Source organism: Oreochromis niloticus, linkage group LG4 (assembly GCF_001858045.2).
Source record: "Oreochromis niloticus isolate F11D_XX linkage group LG4, O_niloticus_UMD_NMBU, whole genome shotgun sequence".
In the NCBI taxonomy this organism is placed as follows: domain Eukaryota; kingdom Metazoa; phylum Chordata; class Actinopteri; order Cichliformes; family Cichlidae; genus Oreochromis; species Oreochromis niloticus.
The window spans coordinates 33073177-33091416 of NC_031969.2; the positions used below are offsets into that span (position 1 = coordinate 33073177).

The 18240-nt window shown below is 42.8% G+C and overlaps 1 protein-coding gene across 1 annotated transcript; it reads left to right on the forward strand.

Annotated features, from left to right (window-relative positions):
• Positions 1 to 5113: 5113 nt before the first annotated feature.
• LOC100695731 (transmembrane protease serine 9-like) lies at positions 5114 to 17905 on the forward strand. The gene is made up of 10 exons (XM_019357594.2): positions 5114 to 5247; positions 8996 to 9016; positions 9206 to 9368; positions 9545 to 9813; positions 13124 to 13269; positions 13356 to 13644; positions 14122 to 14296; positions 15873 to 16126; positions 16265 to 16362; positions 16800 to 17905. The coding sequence occupies exons 1-10, from the start codon at positions 5178 to 5180 to the stop codon at positions 17181 to 17183; spliced, it is 1869 nt and encodes a 622-aa protein (XP_019213139.1). The 5' UTR covers positions 5114 to 5177; the 3' UTR covers positions 17184 to 17905.
• Positions 17906 to 18240: the final 335 nt, after the last annotated feature.

Consider the following 18240-nt stretch of genomic DNA (forward strand, 5'->3'; position numbering starts at 1 on the left):
TCTGAGCTTTGAGTGATGTCCCTGTCTGTTATTCTGATTCTATCTCATTTACTTTTCTTTTGTTTCCCTCTAAAGGATTCTGGCTGGTTCCTTGTTTACAATACTTATTTAATGTATTTATTTATTTCACCTTATTCTGTCATCTTTAGCTCGTTTTGTATCGTTCGCGCTGAAACGTTGTTATTCCTGATGAATCATTTTGGGCAATTATAGTTTAACTGCAGTTACCTGTTAAACTGAAGATGCTGCCGTTCATAAAACCATTTAAAAGCCTGAAACGTTACAGACGTTTTACAACGAAACAAACGACCGGAAGCTCCTCCTGCGCGTTCACGGTGCTCTCGGTAACAAACATGAGCGCGGAGAGTTTCGGTGAACTCACATTTGTCAGGTTTTATCGTTAAATGTGGAAGAAAGCAGTTTCTCTGGACCCGCCGCGCTGCTACTGCTCAAAAACAAGACAACGCTCGCGCTATGGCGGCGGCTGCGTTACCATGGAGACAGAGGGGAGCCCACCAGGGACAAAAAAGGCGAGCGCGAAAACCGTCCAGCTTCGACTCGCCGTTTGTCCACAGCTTTGTTAAAACCGATTATTTTGTTATGAAATTTGTTTTGTGTGGTACAAATCTGACAGATTATGATGATGATTTATGATGCAAAATCTGATTGTGGTTAAAAATTAGGAAAAACTTTTTTTAGATAAGATAAGATAAGATAGAACTTTATTTATCCCTCAGGTGGGTTCCTCTGGGAAATCCGGTTTCCAAATAGCACAGCACCGACAGAAGTTACAGAATGTGAGCAGAATACCATATATACACATATATAAATACAGAGACATATATAAATAAAATATACAAAAGGGATAAATAGAATAAATAGGTATATGAATACAAGGAAATTGCACATTTCAAGTACTGAAGTCTATCACACCGTTGGTTATTAACAAAAAGTATGGCACAGTGAAGAGGCACAGAACCAGCCTTCCTGATCAGTTTTTCCAGCCTGCACGAGTCCTTCTTTGCTGTGCTGCTCCCGCAGCACACCACAGCATAGAAAAGTACACCTGCAACCACCGACTGGTAAAACATCCTCAGGAGCTTCCTGCAGATGTTAAAATTTTAATTTTAATTCTAATTTTGATTTTAAGAAGATCAATGAAAGATGAGAAAGAACAGGAATTCTCAGAGAAAAGACAAAAAGCGTCTCTTACTCGGGGGAACACATCGCTGCATCTTTCAAGGTGGAGTTTGATAGCACTGAAACCAATAACTCACAAAAATCTTTCAGGGTAATGTTGTTTTATCGTTTGTGTAGTCTACACACTCATCTACAATTCAAAACAACCTTCTGAACAATAATTGAGTAACTGGCATTTTAACTAGGGGATGACTTACACTCGCTTCACTGGCCTCTTCATTAGGTACACCTTGGCCACCTGGGCTGGCCCCCATTTTTCATATGGAGAGGGGGTCAATTAATTGATACCGAATCAACTAAGGCACCATGTGGTGAATTTTTCACTCACTCTGTGTCTACACACCTTTCTGCATTTAACTATTAGTTATTATTCATCTCTGGCTCCCTTCCACCGTGTGTCTTTGTCCTGTCTTTTTCCCCTCACCCCCAGCCAGTCATTTCTGGCTGACTGAGCCTGGGTGTGCTGGAGGTTTCTTTCTGTTAAGATTGAGTTTTTCCTTCCCATTGTTGCCAAGTGCTTGATGTTACTGTTGTTGTGATTTGGCGCTTTTTAAATAAAATCGAACTGAAAAAAGACTACTCTACCTCACCAATACCTGAAAAATATTAAAGAAAATATGCTTATTAAGTTTATTCTTACTAAGAATGACAGTGATGGCAATGTTCTGGTTTGCAAAGAAAGGGTGGAGTCTCTGCTCATGTTTTTTTTTTGTTTCCTTGTTTATTGGTGTCACATTGTTGTAATTTTTCTGTCTCGATAAAATTCCTGTGTGTTTCTGGTGTCTCAAACTGAGCATGTGCAGGCTCTTCACTTCCTCTGGATTCAAGTCTTTAATAACCTGCTTATTTACAAAAAAGTGTCATAAGATCTATTTTGGCCTCTTTGTTTATCATCTATCATCTCCTTCAACCAGTGGAAGTTTTTCTTACTGAGTTCAGGTCCATTCCTGGCACTACAAACATGAACCTGCACTTCTGCATGCCTGTAAACATACCTGTTCCCTGTTCTTCTTGTTATCATTTACTGGCAGATCGAGCTTGCTATTTGCTTTCAGAAATAAAATGTTCACATAATGTTACCATTACAGTATTTCATGAAAACCATTTTTTTAAATCCCCCACCCACCCCAAAACACACACACACACACACACACACACACACACACACACACACATTTGCAGGGTAGATGTTCAGTCTTGAATCACGAAGAATCATGAGGTCATAGAGCAGGGTATTTTTTTCCAAAACAAGTTAAATCAGCTGTTTAATCAAAGGGCTTCTGATGGTTTGTATTTATAAAGAGGAGGAAAATCACAGGTGTCTCAGTTCCATCCAGTGTTCCAGTAATCCACACCAGCAAGCACAATGCCACCACCCTGGATCAGCTGAACTGTATTGATATTATCAGTTACACCTAAAAAGATTACAGTATAAAGGAGGAAAAAATTGGGTTTGAACCCACATTATGAATCATTACACTGTTAAGGCTAATTAGTAAGATGTAGCTATGCCAAATCTGCTTGAGATTAGCAAAACAGAGGTAATATGAACACAATATATGTTACACACACCAGTACTGAAAACTAAAGGTGTCACAATTTGCAGAGGCAAATCATGCGGCGAGAGAGAGAGAAGTGGACCCAAGAGCTGGCACTGGTTACCTCGAGAGAGTGTATTTACAAGTGAGGGGTCACAAACAGAAGCAGGGGTGGCATGAACAGAAACTAAGGAATACCTAAACTGGGAAAACTAAGAAACAAGAAACTAAACCTGAAACGCGAGTAGTCTGAGGGCTGTGGTAACACAGGGCATGACAAACAGATGCTCCGACAAAGAACAGAGATAAACACACACAAAAGGTCGTGTCCAAATTCATGGGCTGCATCCTCCTGAGCACCCGGCCTTCGCGGTCTACGTGGGCCGGGTCCTCAGAAGGTCGGGTAAACCGGAAGTAAACAGCTGTGAAATTGGACGGTCTAGCCTTCAGATTTGCGTCACCGCTGTGTCGGTGGAGTTTAATAAACTCGGCCGTCTGCTCCTTGCTATCTAAAATATAAAAGTACACTGGTGTAAACTCTCGACTGTCTCACACTTCCGTTTAATCAGTTTTCTGTTTGACGATTTATTCAGCTGTGTGAAACTCCCGGAGAAACCCACCCGAGGGATTAATAACAGTTTATTTTATCTAATCTAATCTAATAACTTTAATCTCAGCCACACTGATTTACTCACGAACAAATAAAGCAAGCCAAAACAATAAAAAAGCCAAACAATAACATTTTAAAGTTATCTAAGTGACTTATATATCACGTTTAACCTGACTAGCAGAAGACCGCCAGGGTCTGAAAACGATGAAGCCGGAAGTTTTCCGTTCTTGCCGGCTCTAGTGACCCTCGAGCTCTCGGCTAGCTATCAAGCTGGTGGGTAACAGACGTCTCCAAAAACGTCGCAGCACTTTTGCAAATATGTGATGTTTTGATAAACCGAGCAGATATTTGAAGTTTACGCAGCTACATTCTCGCCTGAAAATATGTTAAAAGTTTATTTTGTGACCCAGAAAAAGTAATAAGAGTAATATTAAAACTTAGTAGCTGCCGCCATTGTTGGAAACTGGAGTTTGGCTGGGCCGCGCTTTGAATTCTGGGATATGGTGGGCCACGAAGGACACCCGACCCATCCTTCAAATCCGGGGAAAAGGAGGACGCATTTGTCGGCCGCATTCAGAGGGGTCGATGAATTTGGACAGCCTTCGTCGCGTCACTGTGACGTAATCACAGCTAAACCTAATTAGACCAGTTACTTATTATTTATATAGTGTAACCATAGAAAATATCAAAAATCTCTATTGTCTTTGTGACTCAAAGGTGTCTTCTTCATTTCCTTCTGAGAAAATCAGTTTTGTTCTCGTCTGCAAAAGGGAAGTAACTGCACTCCTACTGAGCATGTGCAGAGTAAGTTTAATATTGCCCTCAGTCTCCCCATGCCACCTCTACAAAATAAAGAAAACTGGAGCTGGAGCTATCACTGAGAAGCAGAAGACTACACTTTCACGTGATATAACTGGCAGTGAACTCAGTTCATTTGTTCATTCGGGGAAACCTGGAGCAGTCTGACTGGTTTATTCCTGGGCAGGCTCTTTGTTGGCACTTCCTATTGTGTCAGTCCCGCTGTCACTGCAGATAAATATGAAATGAATCTGTTTCCTTCACAGAATAGATGTGTTGTGTATCTTCATCTTGTGTATCTAGCTCATTCATTCACAAAAACCTGATTCAAATCATATGAAAGAAGTGGATTTATCATACTGATGACAGAAACAACCTGACTTTGGATGGTGGAACATAATGGATGAATAGGTGGAACAGAATCTTTTAACGATCACCAAAATATTTGTTGTTTTTTGTTACATTTTGTGTTTGACATAAAGAAAATAAATAAATGAACTGATGTTGCTGGGTGATAAAAGTATGTCTTCTGTAGAACCTGCAATCTGAGATATGAGACTGCACAGTGGTCTCAGGGGAGAATTCGATGGCAGTCAGTAGGAAGACTTTAGACATAAAGAAGAGGAAGCAGCTAAAATAAGAGATAAAGAGCTCTGGGTGGAAAGAAAAAGTTACCAGATAGCTGGGAAAGTGCTGAGGGAAACATCCAAGAAGGTGTTTGCTGTACTGAAGAAGACTTGGTGTTGGAATGAGGAAGTACAGGAAAGCATTCAGAGGAAGAGGTTAGCAAAGAAAAAGTGGGAGTCAGGGAGCAGAAGGACATAGACAGGACTGCTGGAAAGGATTAATAAAAATGTTCAACATTGCTGCCTGAAAGCTGAAATTCCTGGATCAGGTGAGCTGCAGTGAGATGTTGTGTCGTGTGTCGTCAGACAGGTGTCAGAGAGAGGTGTGTTTAATGCAGACAGACAGAGAGGAGGAGGAGGAGGAGGAGAGAGGAAGGTTATTTATGCCTCAGCAGGTCTGGAGGTATGGATCTTACAGCGATGGCTTTCTACAAAGTGATGTGTTTGGCTGCTGGGCTGATGCTCCTGACCCAAGGTAAGAGCTCTCTGCACACACCTGCATCAGGTACAACTCAGAGGGCGAAAACACTCAGGAGCACATTGCTTCACTTTAAAGTGACACTGCAGGAAATCCTGGAATTTAAAAATTCACTTTTAGAAGCAGGAGAGAATATCGCACTGGGTGGACATTCAGAAGGGAAAATAATCAAATTAAGAAAGGCATTGGAAAAATGGAAAAGTGGAATAAAATCTCCCAAAGTCACAATAACTAGCAATAACTGCACATTGAAATAAAAACTTTTCCCTCTGAATACCTGAAACAGAGACAAACTCTACAAAGTCGAAGTCTACAAGCTAAGCTGGCCTGTGTCACCTTCCACTGGACACCATAACTACCACTAGGACTGACTATTTTAGGTTCAGCTTTATCTTGGTTATGAGGGCTAAAACATGGATTAATGTAATGATCTGTTTGGTTTGGGACGCAGCTGAGAGGCTGAACTGCTCTCCATTAACCACCATCTAGATCAGAGTTATTAGAGCTGCTGTATTTTGTATTGATTTTGATTCAGTTTTCCTTTTTATTTTCATTTAAGTTTCTTTTTGGTTACTTCGCCATATTTTCTAATATGAGTGGTATTCGTCAACACTTAGGACTTACAACAGGTATTACAGTGTAAATATGTGGCTCACAGTCCTTTGTAGATTGTACATTCCAACACATTCCCATCCCAGCAAGCAACATACCGACGGCCGTGACAAATCATCCGTATGTTATGTGTTGGGAGGCATGAGAGCGGGTGGCATGAAAATGAACCTAACAAAGCATTAGTGATGTGTCGGTCGTGAACGAAACGGGTCTTAGAGCCGGTTCTTTGAAGTGAACGACGTGAGCCGGCTGGGGTTTTTTTTCTTTCTCTCACCCTCTCTCTCGCACTTTTTTCTGCTTCACTCCGCACGCGAGCCTTGTGCTTTGCGCTGGGCAGAGGGGGGAGGGGCGGTAGTTACACTCACAGTAGCACAGGAACAGAGCGGGAGGGAGAGAGAGAGAAAGAGAGCGAGGGACAACATCGTCACATTAGAAAGGTATAGTAATCATCCACAACTGTTTTCAGTTGCAGATGATAAAGGATTCAGAAAGTTTATTCATGCAGTGAATCCTATGTATGCAATTCCAAGCAGGAAAACACTCTCCCAAATAATCACTCCAGGTCTATAAGACAGAGAATGTGCATCCTCTTTTTGTTTTGCATGTTTTAATTTATATTTTATTGTGTTGTGGTTTGCAGTGTTTTGTGCATTAAATTTATTTAAAAGGAAAAAGCTGAAAATTTAAATATTTAAAAGTTGAAATGTAAAGGGTTGTTTTTTGTATTTTATAGTTTATTTATTACATTTTACGTGGAGTGAATAAATAAAAGTATATTTACGGTGACCTAGAGATAAAGCACATACAAACACAACAGAAGTGCTCCAGGGTGCTAGGCCCACTGTTGAGCTTTTGCTACCTAGTGTCTACACAAGCCAGGAAGTACAAACGACCAGATTTGGTGTTTGGTAGTAACAGGTACATGAACTTTTTTTTTTTTTAAATGTGTTTGTGTATAAATTCACAAACAATACATGCATGCTTTCAACTGTGTAATTTAAGTGATCTAGGTAGCTCTGTTTTGGAAGTTCAGTTAACGCTAGAAATGTGTTTTGGAGTTTGTACGTGCTTTGTCTCTAAGGGCCACCGTATATATTTATTTGTAAACATAAAAATAAAACCAAGGTTTTTTTTCATTAGTAATTTCTTTTGTGCATAATTTTATATTGTTGTTGATAATACATTAATTAAAGCAACAAAACAAGCTGAACAGCTGAAAGAGCCGGCGCTCTAAAAATAACCGGAATTCCCATCACTACAAAGCATTATGTACTTTTGATCATGAATCACTTTGGAAAACACTTTGTGATAGGGTTCAGGTTATGGTTAAGGTTAGGGCTGGGGCTGGAATGGACGACTGGAGCCTCTTCTCTAAGCGTGTCTTCTATTCGATTCAATTGAGAAACCAGAGTGTTTCATGAGGATGTGGAAAGGTACCTTTTGCACTGCTATAAGACACCTAACGGCGTTACAAATATGTTATGAGTTGGATATTCAGCAGTTGCTTTTGCTGGTGATAACAAAATTTGACTGAATTCAATTTTCTTTATGTGTCATCAAATCATCAAAATCTTAAACCTTGGCCCTGCGGTGTAACTAAGATCACCTGGTCCAGCCCTAACTATATGCTTTAGCAAAAAGGAAAGTTTGAAGCCTAATCTTGAAAGTAGAGATAGTGTCTGTCTCCCGAATCCAAACTGGAAGCTGGTTCCACAGAAGAGGGGCCTGAAAACTGAAGGCTCTGCCTCCCATTCTACTTTTAAATACTCTAGGAACAACAAGTAAGCCTGCAGTGTGAGAGCGAAGTGCTCTAATAGGGTGATATGGTACTACAAGGTCATTAAGATAAGATGGGCCTGATTAATTCGATTCTGGGTGTAACAGGGAGCCAATGAAGGGAAACCAATACAGGAGAAATCTGCTCTCTCTTTCTAGTCCCTGTCAGGACTCTTGCTGCAGCATTTTGGATTAGCTGAAGGCTGAAAAGTTAAGATAAGATGGGGCCTGATTATTCAAGACATTGTATCTAAGGAGCAGGAGTTTTTAGGACATCCTGATAATAATGAATTACAGTAGTCCAGCCTTGAAGTAATAAATGCATGAACTAGTTTTTCAGCGTCACTCTGAGACAGGATATTTCTAATGCTTCTGTTGCACATGAATGTAAGAAGTCACTTTATTTGGTACAATTATGTAGGCTTCAGTAAACATAACTTTAAAATACCACAGCAAGAATGTGAAGACATGTTCATGGCAGACACGGTGAAGTTAAGGTTCTCATGACTTATGGATAAATTTTAGTAATGCATTGGTATCATTAGTAATATTTATCCACTCATGGGACACATGAGAATAATTACTGCAGCTGAGGTGATGTTGGACACCTACCTTTGGAAAACTATATTTTGATTAAAACAATGTAAATATCTTGCCATGTGCATCAGTTTGTCTCGTGTTTGAAAGTGAACCTTTAAACTAAAGTCAGTGGCGTGTTTCTTTAAATTTCTGTGTCATATATTACTGTCCTCTGACCCTGAGATGGATGAATGGACATAACACTGTCAGTCTCTGCAGTAATGTAGTAGTGGTATTAGTAGAACAACATCCACTGTGTGCACAGTATTTTTCAGCATGATTTCCGTCTGTGAGACAAACATGAGGCTGAGTCACACAGTTAACCCCTCCCCCCTCTGAGTCTGATGCACACACACATTTAGATGATCAGTTTTCAGTCCATGGACTGTATATAAGAGCTGGATGTAGACAGCCAATGATTTGAGACTACCCTGTCCGAAGCCCCAGGGTACAGTTCACGTAAAGCCTAGCAGACAGCAGCTATAGCTACCTGTGTCCCCATCCACCTGTCAGTCAAAGAGGCCACGCCCCTGCTAATGCAAACCCTATGCCTTAATACAATTTAAACAGGTGAGTTATAAAAATATCCTCCCCTGTACAGGTGTTATGAAGGAGGAAAGTATCTAAGAGACTAAAACAGTTTGTATATCAGGCTGTAAACATTTTTATTTCTGCTGTAACGTTTTAATATGGGAGTCTGTGGGGACTGACTCTCTGCTGGATGCCTTCAGCTAACCACAGCTAGTCAATTTTCCCACTATTGTTTTCTGTGTTTCAGAGTCTGAGTCACAGCTGGATGGTAAGATAAAGTTTATTTGTGTAATGATTTACTTTTATGTGTAATAAATCTTTAGTTTCATATGAATATTAGTTTGTGAGTGAACTGTAGACTCCCAGGATCACTGTGTCCTCACTCAGCAGTTTGTAATGCTGAGAGTTTACAGCTCATACAGTAATGCTCACTCTGTGTTTTCATGTCTGTCTTCAGTTTGTGGTAAGCCAAAGCTCAACACCAGGATTGTAGGAGGACAGGTGGCCCCTGTTGGCAGCTGGCCCTGGCAGGTCAGTCTGCAAAGATCTGGGTCCCACTTCTGTGGAGGATCCCTCATTAACAGTCAGTGGGTGCTGACTGCTGCTCACTGCTGTCAAACGTGAGTAATTTGGGTGAAGCTGCACACTGAACATGATTTAGTGGAATAAAGACATTACGAAAGCTCCAGGGACCAGGGGTGTAACACGATAAATAGCTAACAGGGTAAAAAGTCAAAGATGTCATTTCATTTTAACAATCAGAATAACTATGCACCGTTTTGTTTCCTGATCCTAGCATTACTGCAACTGGTCTGACTGTGAATCTGGGCCGTCAGAGTCTACAGGGATCTAATCCCAATGCAGTGTCCCGGACAGTAACACAGATCATCAAACATCCAAACTACAACTCTGAGACGTTTGACAACGACATCTGCCTCCTGCAGCTCTCGTCATCTGTGACATTCAACAACTACATTTCTCCCGTCTGCCTGGCGTCTTCAGACAGCACCTTCTACAGCGGTGTTAACAGCTGGGTTACCGGCTGGGGCAACATTGGAGAGGGAGGTGGGTCATAAAGACACCTGATTGGTTTTAGAGTAAAGTTGATTATAATGCAGGAAATAAGACTGCTGTCTCAGAAATATTTAGAGCAATACAATTCTTCTTCTGTGAGCTAAAGAGATTCTGATGACTGCAAACATGTTATTTTTAAAATGTTTCATTTTGAAATTTGAAATGGGCCTTCAATAGAAAATAATTGCTAGAACAAACAGTCTGATGCCATCTGTATCTCAACGTCTTGGTATCTTTTCAGGCAGCTTGTTGCCATAAATTCTTTGGCCAGCCTCTCGTTCAGAGAGGTGATGTTGTATTCTGTGGTTCCAGATGTTCTTCAGCTGTAAGAAGGCATGCTTTTGCTTTGTCTGTTCTCCCAACTTTTAATGACACTCCCAATGTAAGGGAAGGAATCCAAGTCTGTGTTACCACTTCTGAGACAGCTATATTTATTTTCATGATCTTGATTTTCTCTTTGCAGATGTTAAGTCTTACTTATGCAGAAACAGCTGCAAGCTTGCTTGTCTTATCTTTTTATTGCCAGGTAGCACTGCCCATCTCTTTTCAAGTTTTTCCTCTTTACTGACTACAATTTTTATTCAAATGTAAGCAACCTAGAAATGATATGCAGCAGATCATTGTGTGGTGAGTTGTGTACCAGTCTTCAACAAAAGTCTTCCAACTCTGCCAGGCTCCACTTTGCCTTGTCGCATTTCTCCTTGTTTGCAATGTCTTCATGAAACATTTCTCCATGTTGGTCATTGACATTTTTATGTTCATGCATCTATAAATTGTCCTGGCTGGCAAGGCAGGCTATGTGGAGGTGAGGTGAGGACCCAAGTGCAGGCAGAGGTTGTGATGAGAACGAGCTTTATTTATAAGAAGTGCAGGATTAATCAGGAGCGGAGATAGTAAACACAGGGAACTAAGAAAACTCTAAACGGGGAAACTAATGAGATCACAATGAAACTTGAATCCAGGGAGAAATCAGAGCTGATGAGACGTGGACGCAAAGCAGAATACACTAACATAAGACACATACCTTCAAAGTAAAACAGGAAGTTTGTTTGTCTGTGTGTGTGTGTGTGTGTGTGTGTGTGTGTGTGTGTGTGTGTGTGTAAAAAAGATTTGTGTTTGTAAAAAAATATTTACACAAGTTACAAATTTTTTTGTTGAGGTCTGTTTACAGATACAAAGCAAAAACTGGACTTATGTGCCCTTGCTTGAGTGTGGATTTCAACAAGTACGAATTTTAACCCAATTTTTCTTCCCTTCAGCTGATTGGTCAATGTCATGTCAATCACAAATTTAACAATCCAGTCAGAGAACAGATGGGTTTGGCGCTTTACTGAGCTCATTACTACAGTTTATTTATGACCACAATTTGAGCCCATACTGTTCTGCCTTTCCCCTCTAATTCCAGCCACTTACTAAAATATGGAATACCACATTGGTGCCAGTTGGTCTGCCAGCCTCCCTGGTACTGCCGCCTGAACCCACTATCCCCTATGCAGTGGAACCACAGACCACACCCTTCCACAGAGCATTTGATAATTTCTTGATAATTTTACCATGTGTGATTCACATTACTGTAAATTAGAGGTGTTTTATCCCACTGGCTTGCTCCTGAACAAAGTCAGTCCGATACATGTTTCTGTAGTGTTAATGTTATGAAATGGCTGTGGCCGTCAGGATGTAGGACCCAAAATGCAGGACACTCAGACTGAGGGGTAAACTCATAGAGGCTGCTTTATTGCTGTTGCAGAAAAAAAAACTCCATAAACAATAAACTTGCCAAAACAAACCAAAACTAGGAACTAATACTAAACACAAAGATACTGGAGACAAGAGACTAGGGACAAGGACCACAGAGGGAAAGACATGGAGGGAGATCAGGGGCGGTTACCCCTGGACTGGCAGACTGGGTTGGGAGTTCCAGTTTTTAAGAAGGGGGACCGGAGGGTGTGTTCCAACTACAGGGGTATCACACTCCTCAGCTTCCCCGGGAAAGTTTATGCCGGGGTGCTGGAACCTTGGATACAGGAAGAGTAATGCGGTTTTTGTCCTGGTCACGGAACACTGGACCAGCTCTTTATCCTCTCAAGGATACTTGAGGGTGCATAGGAGTTTGCCCAACCAGTCTACATGTGTTTTGTGGACTTGGAGAAGGCGACTGTGTCCCTCAGGGTGTCCTATGGGGGCTGCTGCCGGAGTATGGGATGTCTGGCCCATTGCTACGGGTCATTCAATCCCTATACAACCGTTGCAAGAGCTTGGTTCGCATATCCGGCAATAAGTTGGACTCGTTCCCAGTGGGTGATGGGCTCCTCCAGGGCTGCCCTTTGCCACCGATTCTGTTCATAACTTTTATGGACAGAATTTCTAGGTGCAGCCAAGTGGCGGAGGGCTTTCACTTCGGTGGCCTCAGAATCTCATCTCTGCTTTCCGCAGATATGTGGTTCTGTTGGCTTCAATGGGTAACGGCCTCCAGCTCGCACTGGAATGGTTTGCAGCTGAGTGTGAAGCAGCGGAATTGAGGATCAGTACCTCCAAATCTGAGGCCATGGTTCTCATCCGGAAAAGGATGGAGTGCTCACGCCGGGTCAGAGATGAGTTCCTGCCTCAAGTGGAGGAGTTTAAGTATCTGGGGGTCTCGCTGCATCAGTCCCTTGTGGTGAAGAATGAGCTGAGCTTAAAAGCAAAACTCTCAATTTACCGGTCGATCTACGTCCCTACCCTCACCTATGGTCACGACCGAAAGAACGAGATAGCAGATACAAGCGTTGGAAATGAGCTTCCTCCGAAGGGTGGCTGGCCTCTTCCTTAGAGATAGGGTGAGAGGTTCAGCCATCTGGAAGGGGCTCAGAGTAGACCCACTGCTTCTCCACATCGAAAGGAGCCAGTTGAGGTGGTTCGGGCATCTGACAAGGATGCCTCCTGGGCACCTCATGGGGAGGTGTTCCGGGCATGTTCCACAGGGAGGAGGCCCCAGGGCAGACCCACGACACGCTGGAGAGATTATATCTCTCAGCTGGCCTGGGAATGCCTTGGTATCCCCCCAGACAAGCTAGAGGAGGTGGCTGGGGACAGGGAGGTCTGGGCTTCTCTGCTTAGGTATAAAGCGGAAGAAGAAGGATGGATGGATGGCTTTTAAAACATGAGGTTATAATAAAATGAGGTTGATACATGAGGAATCGTGGCTACAAGATGATTCTAGTACCAAACTTATGCTGACCACCCATATGTTCCACAAGCAGATATGACAATAGAAGTTGAACTTTTTGAGCAGATTTTTGTTTGATTTTTTTGTCCGTCTCAGTGTCTCTTCCTTCTCCACAAAACCTGATGGAGGTGGAGGTTCCTGTTGTGGGAAACAGACAGTGTAACTGTAACTATGGAGTGGGAACAATCACTGACAACATGATCTGTGCCGGGTTAAGTGCAGGAGGAAAGGACTCCTGTCAGGTGATTGTTGTTACCTGTGTTTGGCACATTTTCACCTTCTACAGTTTCTTCTCCTCAGCTAACAGTAAATCTTTCTGCTCTCAAAGGGGGATTCAGGAGGTCCAATGGTGAGCAAGCAGAACGGTCGCTGGATTCAGGCGGGAATCGTCAGTTTTGGGGAAGGTTGTGCTGAGCCGAATCTTCCAGGAGTCTACGCCAGAGTATCCCAGTACCAGACCTGGATCAACAGCCAGATCTCCTCCAACCAGCCGGGCTTCATGATGTTCACGTCCACTGGGACCAACAGTGACCTCAGTGTCAACTGCACAGGACTGCCACCAGTGCCAACCACCACCCCTCCAACAACCACCACCACACCTACAACCACCACCACCACACCTACAACCACCACCACACCTACAACCACCACCACCACACCTACAACCATCACCACACCTACAACCACCACCACCACACCTACAACCACCACCACACCTACAACCATAACCACCACCACACCTACCATCACCACCACCACCACACCTACAACCACCACCACACCTACAACCATAACCACCACCACACCTACAATCACCACCACCACCACACCTACAACCACCTCCACCACACCCACAATGACCACCACACCTACAACCACAATCCCCACCACAACAACTACAGTCCCTGCAACAACCACCAACAGAGCCACCATCATTACAAGAACCACGCGACCTTTGACCACTCCCCACTGTGAGTGTCCATCATGAAAACACTTTATTAAAAAATGGTTTGGTCTAACCTACCTGACCTAAAGCTGATGGGTTCATGCGGTCCAGGTTTTTAAAATTTCTTTGTGTCTTCCTCTGTTTATTTTTTCAGCACTGGTCTGTGGACAAGCTCCAAGGAATTCTCGCAACATGGGGGGACCCTCAGTGGTGGCTGGTTCATGGCCGTGGATGGCGAGCCTACAGAAGAATGGAAGTCACGTGTGTGGTGGGACTCTGGTGGCCTTGGACTCAGTGTTGAGCAACGCCAACTGCTTCTCAAGGTCAGTTGAAGTTTGGACAGACAATGATACAGTTCATCCTCTGGGGACTGAGTAAATGACATGACTTTCCCTCCACCACAGTCGTGTTCACGTCCAGTTGACATCGATGACACTGTGCATCAGTCAAATGCTGATTAGTTGACAAGTGGGCCAGAACAGGAAGAGACAAAGAGACAGTTGAGTTCACAAAAAGAGGCACAAGAAAATCATCAAAGATTTTTTTTTTTAAAAATCAGCATAAAGGGTACAGACAGCGGCTGCAGTGGATACTATTCATTGTTTTAAACCTTCACTTTCACTTCAACTCTTTGTATTCTAGAATTCGTCTCCATAGCTGGCTGACAGACCAACAACAGCACAAGCAAAAGTTGTACCACAGACCAGTTGTACCACATATTTACATTTTATGTTGAAACATATTTTCCCTATTCGACAGCGAAGATCTAAGAGGCCAATACCAAGATGATTAGCTCAGGTGGAATTAAATTTTTTTTTCTACCGTCCAAAATGGTAGTGCTGGCTCTGATAATCACTATTAAAAACCTTTACTGGGAAAAGGCTGGCAGGAATCAAATCACCATCAAGCTCCAAGATGAAGAAGGGGGGTCCTGTTGTCCCTCTTTGGGGGGACACTCCCACAGGATTTGAATCTGGGACTCTCCACCATTTGACCCTTAGTACTGAAGAAGCTTCTCGGATGAGAGGTCTTCAAGCAACTTAAAGAAGTCCAGACGGGTTTCTTTCCAAGCTCCTTAGACTACGATGACCTGGATGACTGAGAACCTTCACAGACAACATGAAGAAAAGTTTAGTTTGCAGCTGTTCAACGCTGTTTGGATTACAACATGAAAAATCTAACGTAAAGGTACAGAAATAAATTAAAAGCATAAACATGCAGATGAACAACCACCGATGGTGGTCAAAAAACATGGTGGAGATCTTTTGAGACTGAACACTCTCTCTTTCCACTGAGTCAAAGTTTTGTAAACAAACTTTATTCCACTGTGGATCAAGCCACCAGTGAAAACTGTGCCCAAAAGACTGAAAATGGAACGCTCCCTTTAAGGAAATGAGCGAGTCTTTAAAAATGGAAACTGAACACAGTCCCAGCAGATCAACTGATCTCAGTGCCAGCCCACATCACCTGATGGTGCCACACTTCCACACTTTCCACACATGTAGCTGATCAGTCCCACACATGGTTAGCATTTAAGCTGATTCTGCGTTAAAACTAGTCCATAGGTCATTTACAGTGTAAGCTGATGTGCAGTTCTATAGAGATAAAGCAAGGCTTCGATTCAGCCCGCTGCGGCTGTGATTGGTTTGTTCGTCAGCAACATTTTCTGTGACGTGTTTCATACTTTTTTTCAAATCAAATCAAAGAGAAAAACTTCACCATTAACTGATTAGCTCTCTGGGTCTTCTAGTTAAATATATACCTCTTTAATAAGACCCAGGCCTGAATGTCACCAGGTTCAAATTTGTAAAACTTGGGCCCCATGAAGTTGAGTGTAAAGGTGTAGATCTTGTTTGAAGCTGATGAAGATTATGTTTGGGTGCGTCGTTCCTCCCACAGCTCCCCTGTAGCGTCCGAGTGGACTGTCGTGTTGGGGCGTCTGAAGCTAAATGGATCCAACCCCTTTGAGGTGACGCTGAATGTGACAAATATCACTCTGAGCAACACGACCGGGACCAACATAGCCATCCTCCGTCTATCTGCCCAGCCCACCCTGACCGACTACATCCAGCCCATCTGCTTGGACAACGGGAGAACCTTCGCTGAGGGCTTGGTGTGCTGGGCGGCCGGTTGGAGTCCTGGAAGAGGAGGAGGTGAGTCAGCAACATGAAGGCTGACAGAGTTCTGCTCAGACTCTGCACCAGTCCATCTCTCAGATTACACATGTGGACCACTGCACTTACAGTTTCTTTAGTCAAACATCAGGATTTTCTTATCTTTCATAATGTTAGCTGAGGAAGTTATGCAGCAGTTTCAGACCTCGGTGGTAAACTGTGGGAGCTCATCATCGAGTGAGAGCATCTGTACAGACGTGTTTGCACTGCAGCAGGTAAATGACTGGATTCTTCTTCTTATAACACACTGTCTGCTGACATGTTTATTCTGGACCTTGGATTTAGCTTATCAGAGACATGTGATGAATTTGGATAGTTTCATCATTTCCACAGGGCTTACAATGCTTGGAATCTTTATAAACATGTAAGAATTTCCAGCTTTGAAATCTCAGTCTTCATTACGGGCCAATTAGATTTAAGGCTAATTTAATTTAGTTCCTTTGTATTTTTGTTTTAAGCCTAAATTTCTTATTAGAGTTAATGTATTCTGATTATTGTTATTGTTGTTGTTACAACTGTCTAAAATGTTTTTAACACCTAGTTGAATTTGGTCGTTTAGTTTTAGGTAGTTAAAATAATCTTGGTCCAAGGTTTTCTAGTAAACAGAGTGTCTCAAACTCTGAAACACAAACTTTCCTGTCTGTTTGTTCAGGGTGATTCTGGTGGGCCACTGATGTGTAAGCAGGACGGCTCTTGGTTCCAGGCGGTCGTGTTAACAGCTCCGAGCCCCTCTGCCAGGAGAAGACGAAGCTCAGTCATGACCTTCACCAGACTGAGCACCTTTGACTCCTTCTTGTCTGAGACGGTTGAGACACTCTTGTCTCCAGCCTTGAATATCACCAGCGGCAACTCCGCCAACCCCACCAATGTCTCCGTCACCACCCCTACCAGCAGTACCTACACCACCACAATGGTTACCACTACTACTTACTCGAAAAGCGTGTTCGACAGCAGCGAGGGTCGTCCTGCTCACTCCTTCATCTTTGTCTTCTTCCATCTCCTCAGCTTCGCCTTTTGTCTCCAACTCTGCCTTTAGGGAACCCAGACTTCATTGACATGATGTGATGGACACAAATGAATGTGAACAAGCTTCGACGTTGAGACTTTACAGGTTTAAAGCTTTGCCTGCTGATCTTTGATTTGATTCTGCCTTGATTGGATTTCTACAGAGAGCTCAGTAATGATATTCTGGATAATCAAAACAGGCATTCATACATGAAATACTCCTGGATGAATCTTCAGCGCAAACATCATGTCCCTCCGACAGAGAGGTCAACTACAAATCCCAGAGGGCAGTGCAGTGCCATCGTCCAATCCAATCATTGGAGGGGGTTCTACTGATTACAATGAAACTATTTTTAAAAAAAATATCCAAATGTTTTATGTGCACTATGAGACATTCGTTGTGATAAATTCAGGCTCACACTGTGCAGCCTGGAGAGTTAGTGTAATACAGTATACAGGGATTCTGGTAGAAAAACCGTACCAACCCACTGAGGAAGTTTTATTTACACAACCTCTGTAATCCTGCTTTAGTTAATGAGCATAACACTGTGAGCTGACCAGATCAAATGACATGAAGAAATTACATTTGTCTATGTTTTGTGGGGCTTTGTCCTTGCACTGACCTCATTATGAGAAACTAAATGTGTTTCTGTACCTCTGAGGGACGACTACCTGGAGCCCAGTGGTTCCCAAAGTGTGGGGCCCGCCCCCTAGGGGGGCGCAGAGCTATTGCAGGGGGGGCGCGGCATGAAAAGGGAAAAAAAACAAAAACAAAAACAACGCTTGGACACTGCTAGCACGGGGCGCCCACACAAACGCAAAGCAGGAGATGAAGCATCGCTGAATATGTTTCCAAACCAACTTCATTCTAACCCAAAGACTAGAAAATATGGTGAAGCATATCTTCCCTTTGGTTTCACCTGCACAAGTGCTGAGGTAGGTCTCCCTGCAGAATTAGTTTTCCCTGGATCGGGAGCAGCGCTGGGCTGTTCAAATCACGGACAAACAGTATCCCACAGTTGTTTATGTTTTTGAACCCATTTTGTAGAGGGGTTTTTTGAAAAATGTATTGATAGCAATGTTGAACA